This window comes from Manis pentadactyla, chromosome 3 (assembly GCF_030020395.1).
Source record: "Manis pentadactyla isolate mManPen7 chromosome 3, mManPen7.hap1, whole genome shotgun sequence".
Taxonomy (NCBI): domain Eukaryota; kingdom Metazoa; phylum Chordata; class Mammalia; order Pholidota; family Manidae; genus Manis; species Manis pentadactyla.
In genome coordinates, this window is record NC_080021.1 from 94,943,002 (window position 1) to 94,955,958 (window position 12,957).

Sequence of the window (12,957 nt, forward strand, 5' to 3'; positions counted from 1 at the left end):
CTTTTCTCCTAATTCTGTCTGTGCTACTGCAGAAATAAAATCAATTGCATGTCAGCAGGGACATGCCCTCCTCGCCCCCAAACAAGAAGAAGAAATGTCACTTGCCGCTCATTTCCAGAAAGTATCTTGCATTCATTAGCATTCGGCCTTGAGGTTTCAGCTCTAACTAGTTGAGAGAAGGAAAGAAATGTCAGTCAGCATGTGGAAAGGCCTGGAGATGACAATACCTGGCAAATTCGGGGATGAAGAAAGTTTCCAATGTTTAATTCAAACACTGTTCCCGTCCATTTAACCCATATGCATTACTAAAATTGTGCAACATCAATGAGTACAGCCTTTCTTTTATTATAACACCTCAGCAATTCATTAATTTTACTTGGATATCAAAACTGCCATAAAGAGGAAACAAAATTCTGGCACAGTCTAATTTTCCTGCCCCGTGCTGCTCCTGACCTGAAGAACTGCAAAAGGGCAGATTCAGACCGTAATCACGACAGAAGAGTCACAGATGCTGGGACAGGCTAGTCTGGGGAACAAGTAGGAAGGAAAGATAAATCCTGCTTTGGGGGTGGCTTCACCCACGCCTCTCGGGTATGAAGTGGGAGGGCACCTTCTTTCATAAGGTTCTCTTGGAAAGTGCTGGATAATCTACTAAGGGGAATTTTAATTAGACTGGCCTGAGAAGGGATTAAAAAGTTACTTTTCAATATCATTACAAAGAAGGGATCAGAACAAGGTGACATTTTAAGGGATGATGCAGGATATCACGTGATGTGACTTAAGGGAAAAAATGGCAAATCCTTACAAGTTAAGCTACTATTGCTAATATATTAACCAAAACACTGTATCATTACTATACTAAAAAGAAAAAGAAGGCGAATTGGATAGAGGTCCTTACTGACCATCGCATCGGTGGGTTACCCAGAGTAACTGAGAAACAGTAACAAGTGTCTGGCTGAACCCAGGATTACACAGTTTACTGGCTGTATGACCTTGTGCAAGTCACTAAACCTTCAAAGATCTCTGAAAAACTGGCACCACAGCATACTTACATGCCAGCTTCACTACTATGAGAATTTTATGATGAAATAAGCATTTTTTGCCTAGTTAGCTATAAATTCTTATGCATGCTTAAACAGATTAATGAAAACAGAAGAGGTTTTGACATCAGCTATGTGCACACCTTGTTCTCTGGCTTGTGGAATAAGTAATAAAGATAGGGGCAAAATGGAACTAGAAGAGAAGAGATTGGTGGCTCTTTCCTAATTGAAGGGGAATAATTGGTAGCAGGTGGCCAAAAATACTCAGGACTAAGTGGTGAGGGAGGAAATTAGGCAGTTAGCTGCCAGACACACAGTAGCCATAGGAAGCCATCTCCATCATGTTTGAAGAGTGAGAGGAGATAAGCATGCACACAGTTAACCCCCAGGAAGGCAGGCTGTGGGTCTCAGTGTGGTGTGCAGACACTCGATGGTGTCTGCAGAGGTGACATGGCAAAGTTCAGAAAGTAGTATTTTAAAAAGAGAAGTTAACTTTTAGAAAGCAAATTTCAATAAAAGCAAGGGAAAATAAAAGTCCACAACAACCTGTTGGCCCTTGAGTCCTCTAAATAAAACAAAGAAATAACCTAGAAAAAACAAAGCTGAAAATGTAAAAAGGTTGCTAGTTAAATGATGAGCTGAAAGCCACCAAATGCTGTGTCTACATAATCTTAGAGGGCAAATAGGGTGAAAGGTGGTGGGAATAAAATCAGAAAGAGCTTAGGCAAGAAATCAAATGCAACTTTAAGAGACTGAATAGAAAAGCATCCTGTTCATCAGCTAAGCCTCACACAAGAATTTAAAAAAATCAGTTGTCCTGCATTGAGAAGGAAGTTGAATAGCATTGCAACTTCAAAAAATTAGGGGTTTGGCGGCCTTTTATTCAAATGAGGCAGAAAGCAGGAAACAAATGGGAATGGGGGAAAAGCTGGGGCAGACATCACATGGGTGACCTCGTCTTTCTCCTCGCCCCACCAAATGCCTGGTCTTCGGGGCCACCCTGGCCTGCCTGGTCTGTGCAGCCCCTGCGGCACACACTGTTATGCATCTGTGATGTTATCCAGTTGGTCAGCCTCTTCCTACCCACCTAAACAGCCACCCAAGTGGAGCTGCTTGCACCATCCTTCCCAAGCTGAACACACAAGCGCTCCACAGATGCTGTGGAACTAAATTATTCAAATGCATGTCAGCATGGGAGACTTTCAAAAAAATCCTGGTGTATGCTGATCTTTAAAGATTACATTACTGACACAAGCAAAGATGTATACAAATATATACTTTCTAAAAAGTACTGTTATTTTCTGAAGTCAAAAATACAAAATGACACAAAAATGCACTTTCTATGTTTTTATCATTTGCACTTTGAACCTGTGACTTGAAGCTCCTTTGGGTGGAGTTCTTAAAATCTGAGTTACAGGAAATAAGCAAAAAGGTAAGATTCGCTCCATTTGCTTAAATGATATAAACATCTGAAAGCATTCTTGTGGAGTCAGATGATTTAAAAGCAGTTTTTTTTTTAATTTTTTATTTCATGGGTCTGAGAAATTTTCCTTAGATTTTTTTTTTCTGCTTTCATATTTTACTCTTCCCTTTAACATTTCTACACATTTGCTATCAGAACAGTCATAACCTAGATTTTCAAAAACTTGGTGTGGTCCCATGGGTTGTGTGTGGTGTGTGGTGTGATTTTAATACAAAGTAAGCTAAGTGAATATGTACTGGCTAAAAAAATGTATAGGGATTGGCAAAGTATGGAGAGAGAAGCCCTCAAGCAATTCATCTTTGAACGACTTCTCACTTATCTATCATCTTACCTATCTTATAGCTTATCATATAGATATCTTGGTAAGATACAAGATTATATGACTTATCTATAAGATACTGATATGTAAACAACAGGTTCCCAACTTAGGGGAAATTAGTCATATTTCTGAGCTTGCTTTTATAGTTATAAACCCATAACAGGTCTTCACAGCCTAAGAGACCCCTTCTCTTCCCATGGGACTCAACGAGACTTGAATGTGTCAGTAGGCTGCATGGTTCACAATGGGTAATCATTGTCATCATCGAGTCACCAATGAGTAAGTGGTAGGGAGTCTTTGGTCTAGGCTAGTGTATCATAATTTTAAGATGACATTCAAGTTTTGTGCTAGTCTTCATCTAACAGGGTATTTATCACTTAATGGTACAGACACTAAATAAAGCTCACAGCTCAGATATTCACCCATATTTCTGTCTTCCCATTGTTCTTCCTACATCTCTCAGCCAGGGAGTAGAGCTCCACTGTAGTTTCGGAAATCAGGTCCACATTCTTGCCCTTCACAATGATCTGCATTACCCTTCCCTTGTTGATGTGGGCGTCGAAAGTGCTGTCCCAGGGCGGGTACATGGTTGGCTTTTTCTGGATATACATCTGCCCATTTTCTAGGAACAGAAAGACAGATTCTCATTACGCTTTAGCCAGCTCTGGCAAATAATGCAAGTCAATTCAACAGTGGCACACATTCCCTCTGCTTCCTGGGACCTGTAATTCTATGGGAAGACAAAAATAACACATAAGATCGTTAGAGGCAACAAAGGACAGTATGAGACAGTTCCAAGGTCTACATGCAAGGTAATGTATTAAAACTTAACTCAGCTGGATAATTTAGACAACAGAAGTCTGATGATGTCTAGTTTGCTTACTTTGTAAATAAATTCACTGAGCAAATAAAAAGAACTCAGGGGCTGAGCCTGGTGTATTTGGTAGGGGAGAATGACCCAGATCCCATTCTTTAGATGTTTTATTCTTTTATGCCTTTTGGGATCCTCCTTTGTTCATCTATAGAGAGGGGACATGTGATTAATTTCACTGGCATTTAGTAAAAAAAAAAAGTCAATACAAAACTATTGTGTAGTCATCTGAAAGACCAATTTAAAGCTTAAAATGAATGCTCCTTTAAAAAGGTATTTTAAAATATCCCGTTTGACATAAATACACGAACAGGAAAAACATTTAAAACATAATGAGCCATTATTTCTTTCTCTCATTCTTGAATGAAGATACATTTTTTCCATGTACCAGGCACCCCAAGCAAAAGGCAGAGGGGCAGTGGTCCTAATCCATGGAGAGAGGCAGGCTGTGAGAAAAGTAAAATGTTACCATGAGCATTACCATCTGGGAATGAGGTCAGGAGGCGGGTGGGAGTCCTGGCAATGGTCAGTAGCAACAACCAGGGTCAGGATGCTGTTTCATGGGGACCTTTGCCCCCAGAACCACCAGGTGACTGGGACTTTGTTAGTGGGATTAAGTAGGTGGTCACAGCTTTCATTCACATTGGATTTCCTGCAGTATTTATTCTTAATCATTTCAGAAGCAGAAAAGAGCAGCTGGATTTTTGTGTTTCTTGTGATAACAAGCACAGTAAGTGGCAGATTCAGCAATTCTCCGATGTCAATGAAGCAAAAAGGAAAAATCCATTTAAAGCAAGGAAACAGAGCTGTTGTGACTCCTGATGGCCCTTTCTCTCCGGCACAATGCTAAAACGGAACAGGCACTGAGCATCTGCTAAAATATTAAAATATTGGGAGGTATATGAGGATTTGAATTAGCCAAAACCCCAATTTTTGGAAAGCCTGGCTATCAGAGGTATAAACTCTGACAAAATATTAAGAGTAGGATAGGAAAGGGTAGAGTTTTATGGGTTGTTTAGAAGAAATTTAACTGCAGATTGGACTTTTTAAGAATACCAATGGTCATGGTAGCATTTTACTTCCCCACACTTGCAGCATCTCCTTCCATCACCCTTTCAACCGTAACTGTTCCCCAAGCCTCAGCAAAGGACAGGGATTCCCATGGCAAGTTTTTACATTTTCATTCACTAGGTTTGTAATCACCTAAAAAGAGGGCCAGGACCCAGGATCCTGTCTATGTACAATGGGCCTTACCATTTCACAGGCTCCTGGACCCATGGCACTGTGTCCCGTCTGTCCCTGTCCTGTGGACTCATCGGGGAAAATGCAGCCTTATGCCCATTAGATGGAAGCATATTTAAATTATGTATAAGTAACACTCGAATTATAATGTTCAGGGTGATTTCAGAACAAAACCAAAACAAAAATCAAAAACAAAAATCTCCAAACTCTACAGGCTAACCTTTTGGAAAAAAGAAGTCTTCTGTCAAGGTCTCTTGATCCACAGGGCTGATTAGACCAAGTTCAAAGGCAAAGCCCAAAGAAGCAGCAGAAATTTTTTAAAAAGGCTCTCAGGAGGCAAATGTCAGTGAGATCTGTGCTTGTAAGGAGAATGGGATCCAGGAGACCCATTAAAGCAAAAGTAGCTTTGAAAAACTGAGACATGTTGCACTTCAAAGATTTCTGTGACATTTGAAAGGTTTTAGATTAGGAACAAGTGCCATTCTCACTTTTAACTAAATAGGAGAGAGATCTGGGCAGAAGGAAAATGAAGACGACTCAGAGTCTCTGCGGCTTTGATGCCCCTGAGCTGGAGGGAAGGGTGAAGTCAGTGGTGAAGAAGGAGAAGGAGCCTTTGAAGGGAGGCAGAAGGCAATCGTAGCATTTGGACCCCAGGATCCTAGGCTGGCAACATCCGGCTGGAGGTTCTCACTGCTGCACCAGACCGCCCTCCATCTGTGTCACTCCCTAGGAGGCCCTTTTAGGACTACCCTGTACATAGTAGCGCACATCTCTGTTCTTCATCCTTATCTCTCCCCCTTCGCCCTGCTTTGGTTTTCTTTATGGCATGGTCATTATTTACTGTATCATACTTTTGCTTCATGCCTGTCTTCCTCTGCTGGAACAGAAGCTCTAAAGGAAGGGTTCTTGACAACACAAAGAAATAAAAGGCATCCAGATTGGTAAGGAAGAAGTCCAACTGTCACTGTTTGCAGATGACATGATATTGTACATAAAAACCCTAAAGAATCCACTCCAAAACTACTAGAACTAATATCTGAATTCAGCAAAGTTGCAGGATACAAAATTAAAGACAGAAATCTGTTGCATTCCTATACACTAACGATGAACTAGCAGAAAGAGAAATCAGGAAAACAATTCCATTCACAATTGCATCAAAAAGAATAAAATACCTAGGAATAAACCTAATCAAGGAAGCGAAAGACCTGTACCCTGAAAACTATATGACATTCTTAAGAGAAATTAAAGAGGACACTAGCAAATGGAAAGTCATCCCACGCTCTTGGGTAGGAAGAATTAATATTGTCAAAATGGCCATCCTGCCTAAAGCAATCTACAGATTTGATGCAATCCCTACCAAAATACCAACAGCATTCTTCAACGAACTGGAACAAATAGTTTTAAAATTCATATGGAAGCACAAAAGACCCCGAATAACCAAAGCAATCCTGAGAAGGAAGACTAAAGCAGGGGGATCTCACTTACCAATTTCAAGCTCTACTACAAAGCCACAGTAACCAAGACAATTTGGTACTGGCACAAGAACAGACCCATAGACCAGCGGAACAGAATAGAGAGTCCAGACATTAACCCAAACATATATGGTCAATTAATATATGATAAAGGAGCCATGGATATGCAATGGGGAAATGACAGCCTTTTCAACAGCTGGTGTTGGCAAAACTGGACAGCTACATGAAGGAGAATGAAAGTGGATCACTGTCTAACCCCATACACAAAAGTAAATTCAAAATGGATCAAAAACCTGAATATAAGTCATGAAACCATAAAACTCTTAGAAAAAAACATAGACAAAAATCTCTTGGGACATAAACATGAGCAACTTCTTCATGAACATATCTTCGGGCAAGGGAAACAAAAGCAAAAATGAACAAGTGGGACCATATCAAACTAAAAATCTTCTGTACAGCAAAGGACACCATCAGTAGAAAAAGATCTCCTACAGTATGAGAGAATATATTAATAAATGACATATCCAATAAAGGGTTGCCATCCAAATTATATAAAGAGCTCACACACCTCAACAAACAAAAAGCAAATAATCAATTAAAAAATGGGCAGAGGAGCTGAACAGACATTTCTCCAAAGGAGAAATTCAGATGACCAACAGGCACATGAAAAGATGCTCCACACAGCTAATCATCAGAGAAACTCAAATTAAAACCACAATGACATATCACTTGCACCAGTTAGGATGGCCAACATCCAAAAGACAAACAACACATGTTGGCAAGGATGTGGAGAAAGGGGAACCCTCCTACACTGCTGATGGGAATGTAAATTAGTTCAACCATTATGGAAAGCAAAAAACTCAAAATAGAAATACCATTTGACCCAGGAATTCCACTCCTAGGAATTTACCCTAAGAATGCAGGATCCCTGTTTCAAAAAGACATATGTACCCCTGTGTTTATCACAGCACTATTTACAATAGCCAAGAAATGGAAGCAACCTTGTGTCCATCAGTAGATGAATGGATAAAGAAGATGTGGTACATATACACAATGGAATATTATTCAGCCATAAGAAGAAAACAAATCCTACCATCTGCAACAACATGGATGGAGCTAGAGGGTATTATGCTCAGTGAAATAAGCCAGGTGAAGAAAGACAAGTATCAAATGATTTCACTCATCTGTGGAGTATAAGAACAAAGAAAAACTGAAGGATCAAAACAACAGCAGATTCACAGAACCCAAGAATAGACTAACAATTACCAAAGGGAAAGGAACTGGGGAGGATGGGTGGGAATGGAGGGATAAGGGGGAAATAGGGGCATTCCGATTAGCACACAATGTGGCGGGGGGTGGCGCGGAGAAGGCAGTGTAGCAGATAAGCCTAGTAGTGACTCTATAGCATCTTACTACACTGATGGACAGTGACTGTAATGGGGTATGTGGTGGGGACTTGATAATGGGGGGGTCTAGTAACCATTATGTTGCTCATATAATTGTACATTAATGATACCAAAATAAAAAAAATAAAAATAGAAATAAATCACAGAAAAATAAATAAATAAATAAAAATAAAGGAAGGGTTCTTGTTCAATCCCAACGCACAGCAGGCACTCCATAAATTCTTTCTATGTAAGTGAACTGGATGCCTCCTATGGTGCAAACCTGCATCAGGGGTAATCATACGTTTCAACAGAGTGAGTCAACAAGAAATGTGTGTAGGAAAATAGGGCAAAGTAGTGAGGCTGGCAAAACTTTGGGATGTTAACTTCCTTCTACTTTCCCTATAGAAAGTCCGTAAGAATGTTGAACTACAGAAGCGGTGATCCAGGAGAATGGAAGCCAGCTGAAGTGACTGTGGAGAGATTCCCGGCAGAAGGATTATTTTAATTGAATGACCTAAAGCCAGTAATGGAGACTCGGAAGACTGTCACACTCCCCTTCACCGGGAGCTACCTATAAATATTTAAATTGGACAAAATATGATCATTCTTTCACTATTCCAGAGCCTTCGTAAACACAAAAGTACGTTTTCTGAAGTTTGGATTCTAATGGCTAATTTTTATTCTTTGTAACATTCATCCAAGCTCAGCCGAAGAAGCAGTAAACCATCCTTAGAGTTAATTCAAAGACTGTGCAGACTTAACCTATCTGTAACCACTGAAAACAGCCAGGCTTAGCAATGGGCTCCCTGTTCTACTTCAACTCACTAGATTTTCCCCCTTACACCGTGTCCTCCACCCATTTCTCCTTTCCTCTGTTTCCCTTATGTATATGGGAAAATGGTACAGGGAACTGGAAACAAGGCAGGACACCCACTCTGGTTCAGAGCTCTCACTAAGCTCCTATGCCTCTGAGGCAGTACCAGGCTTCCCTGGAGGCCAGCTTCCTGAACTGTAAAACTGGGTTGGACCAGACAACCTTGCAGACCCTGGAAGGCCTGCTAGAGACTTCTAGGCGGGCCCTCCTCCTCCCTGCCAGAACCCACCCAAGCTTACCCGACTCCACATATTCTTTGACCAGCACAGCGCAGTAAGGGTTAACAGCCTCTCCCTGACACGGCTGGCAGGACCCGCAGTCAAAGTTGGACAAACCAATTCGAAGAAATGGTGACATGGCTGCTTCCTGCAAAGCAACAAGAGACATATGCAGTTTGGGGGCCTGAAGATATTATTTCTGATGTCCCATCCTCACTTGACCAGTGCTTTATCACCGACAGCCCAGAGCCTCAGATGGTTCAACTATCTATTCGAACAAATGCCTTCACTTCCTCTCTGCAAAGTACATCACTGGGCTCCTTCCAAACCACAGACTGACTTGCCAAGGGACGACCTTTCTGGAAGTCTCTGATATTCAACCTCATCAGTTAGAATGCTAATTTCACTCTTAATTCAACGGAGTTACAATAAATAGTTGCAGAGAGAGCCCCAAATTTTCCAACATTTTATTTCTTCCATTGTTTAAGGAGACACTCAGGAAACAATACAGTGTAATAAAACAATGAGTTTTTAAAGAGTGTGTCTATTTCAGTTACATGATTAAATATGACACCACAGAATTCTTACATGGGCTATTTATGTGTGTGATGGACTTGGCTCTGGCATTTAGCAGCTGATCCCTATTTACTTTAGGCGCTTCAAAAGTCTTCTTCACAGTCCTATAGATGTGTGTGTGTATGTGTGTAGATACACACATACATGTATACATACATATAAAATAAGCCTTTGAACATTATGAGCCACTCAAAAAACCCTAAATCATTGATCACCATAAAACAATGCTTTATCACCTCAGGATAAACAACGTACTTCATAAAAGCCAAATAACTCTGCTTTCCTAGAGAGAGAGGTGAAAAATCATCCTAGTATAGGGTACAAATGCCAGGATTCTAGTCCGATTCCTCATCTGACCTTGCCTGCCTTATCTTCGTTTGGCCACTTACCTCAACTTTTCTTTAAAAAAAATTACTTTTCCACAAGGGCCCATTCATCTGAACCTATCATCTGCTATTCAGTAGAAAAGTTACTTCCTTGCTTCTTTCCTTTTTGGACCATTTTCTCATGAATTTTCTTAAGTAAGCCAAAGACAAGAGCAAAGCATTAGCTTGTCTTCTCTCTCTCTGTATAAAGCAAGCCACTCAGAGTAACAGGAAGCCAGATGTGAGAACCAGTGACTGGAAATCTTGCGCCCGTAATCCCAAGTCTGGAGAAGCCATAAAAGACTGCCAGGCCCCTGGAATGCCAGTGTTGGGTATTTTATGAACCTATGGAGACAAATTAGGGACTCTTGACAACTGCTATTCATTTCATGGATTTTTCAGAAAGTCCTAATTTTCTGCTGAGTTTAGCAGGGTTAATTAAAGGGGATGGTTGTGAAATCATCATGATTTGTGTGGTGGTGTCTCTACAACACATTCTGTATAAGTCACCCTGTTGAATTAGGATTTCCAGATTTGACTTTTAGCGCCCCCTTCCTTCTCTAAGCTTAGAATTCCTGGGAAGGATCCGGGCTAATAACTGAGAGCTCTCTGAAGAAAACTTATTTGAGACCCCCTTTTCCTGGCCACCTGGGTCTTTCAGACAAATTTCTCCACCAATCAGGAAAATCACCAAGCACTAGCCTCACTTATGAGAGTATTTACCCTGTGTGGGCTTCTTGAAGACTTACTCAGTACAAGTAAAGGTAGGTAATTAATTCTAATTTGAGTTTGGAGGGACCACTGACTCCTGAAGCCTGCGTTACACCCACTCTGACCTTAGTGACAGACATGTCACTCTGAACCCAGGCTGGGTTCAGAACTGCACGAGAGCTGCTCACCATGTACCTGGGGAAAGCTGTCTGGGGAAAAGTCAGGAGCCTCCAGAGGACAGGTGTGGGGAGGAGACCCCTCTCCTCCCACAGGGCTGCTGAGAAATCCACTGACCTCCTATTCATCAGCAGTCCATATGGCTTGCCATTTCACTAGACTGGCCTGCCCTTCCTTCACCCATGAGCATTCTGACAGTTTAGTCTATGCACGCATCTGATTGATAGCTAGGCTGCTGCCTTTCTTTCTGAAGGTCTAGACACAGTGAAATGATCTGACATTTTGACATCTGGAAAACAGAAGTGACATTTGTGTGCTTAACCTCACACATCGTTTGCTCAAGGTGCATTTTTAGGGCAAAAGGTAACATTTTATTCCTGAGCTACTCAGATTTTCCCCCCTTCTGTAACAGTAATGTGATCATTATGAAAAAGGAATAGGCGAAATTGATAGTCTCCTCATAGTCGTACCAGTAAAACAAATTGCTGCTACTAATGTATTTTCTTGGGTCCTTTTGAATTCACAGGCTTTATATTTTTGTTTTACATGATATGCTCATAGTGTGTGTATGGGATAATATTTGTCTTTTTAATTTAACATTTTATCATAAAAGTTGCCTATGTTAGTATGTCATCTTTGTAAGCATCCTTTCAATTCTTGCATAATCGTCTACTGAGGAACAGCTAGTGATCTGCTTTCCTAACATTGTATAGTTACAAATTAAGATTGCTGCCAATATTTCCATGAGAGAAATGAGGCTGTGATGAGCTTCAATTTACAATTTTTTAAGGTTCAGAATATTTACAATTTTTTAAGGTTCAGAATATTGCTTCACACTAGATCAGCAGGAGACAGTATTACTAGATCAAATGATGCTACTATTTGAAGGCCTTAGATGTTTAAAGAAAATAACAGAATTTTATTTTGTTAGGCAAAGACCTAACAGTGAAAATATGATAAATGCAGACAGCAATCCTTATAAAATAAGCACACACAAATTTTTAAAAAAGAAACAAATAAACTACCTATGACCCAACTGAATAAGTGAATGACACAAGCTGTAAGATACAAAACTCACAGTTGCAAAACAGTTATGCAGAAAAATGTTCAGCCTTATGAGCAATTTAAGAAATGCAAGCTGAAACAAGATACTATGTAATTGCGTTTATAGGACATTTTTTAAAAGACAAAGCTGTATGGAGAAAAAAAGTCAGTGGTTAATAGTGGTAGGGGTAGTGGACAGGGTCTGATTATAAAGGGATAGCATGAGCAAGTTTTAGGGGAAGACTGAACTCTTGCAGAGCCTGCTGTGGAGTGGCAGGGCTCACAGAGACCGAGACTTAACTTGCCAGAATTGTATACAAAAAACGAAAGTCAGTTTTACCATGTGATAATTTAAAAACCAATATCAAGAAATATCCTATTGGCATTCCAAGGCATGGATTTTGTTAAATTAAAATCTAAAGTAATCAAGAGTAGCCTCAACTTACTAAAGGAAACTGGTCAGAACCTTGAAAAAAACATAGCTTTTAATCTATAGTATTTACATTCTTTTGAAATTTTGCATTTTGGTGCAAGTAGTTAGCAAATAACATTAGAATTTGATAATGCATTTTCTTTGAGGACCTATTAATATTCAACTCTTAAACTACAATAACAGTTAAAATATTTAAAATATAAAACATGATATTTTATTTACCTTTGCAATTAGCAAATATTTTTGAAATGCTCTTACCTAACACTGGCGAGGACACTGTGAGCCACAGACTTTTATACAATGCTATTGTGAATGTAAATTTCCACAATCCCGAGTGTGTGGGGGTGTGTGTAAATCTCAAGAGCCAGGAAGACACTTAATAAGCACAGAAGGATGAAATTAACCTGGAAGATTTTTGTGGGCTGGCCTTCTGTGCTCACAGGGGATGGATGGTGAGGGCTGAGGGGGATTTCCCTGGGTGCTAAAATAGAAAGTGGAATTACTCCTGTACAAAAATAAACTCACTGGATCAGCAGCCATCAGGACTGCCCTCCCTGACTGTGGTGTGTAAATGTCATCAATCTCTTCTTCACTTGCCATTCACAGAGGTCTCACCCTTACAACACACAAGGTTTGCCTAAGACTGGCCAGGCTGCTCTTCGCAGCGCAGGGGCGGCATCTCTCTAGAGACTCTGGCTGGCTTCGGCAACAAAATCCACACTCGGTTCTCTCTAGGACAGCTTC

General features: G+C 40.4%; 1 protein-coding gene across 1 annotated transcript in view; it reads right to left on the reverse strand.

The window, feature by feature from the left end:
* Nucleotides 1-12,957, reverse strand: part of PRKCQ (protein kinase C theta) — a 149,104-nt gene that overhangs the window by 69,310 nt on the left and 66,837 nt on the right. Inside the window, exons 2-4 of the mRNA XM_036908177.2 lie at nucleotides 8,929-9,055; nucleotides 3,265-3,464; nucleotides 106-166 (exon numbers count right to left, since the gene is read on the reverse strand). Of these exons, the coding sequence (XP_036764072.2) occupies nucleotides 106-166; nucleotides 3,265-3,464; nucleotides 8,929-9,046 (379 nt within the window). The 5' untranslated portion in view covers nucleotides 9,047-9,055. The remainder of the gene's footprint in view (nucleotides 1-105; nucleotides 167-3,264; nucleotides 3,465-8,928; nucleotides 9,056-12,957) is intronic.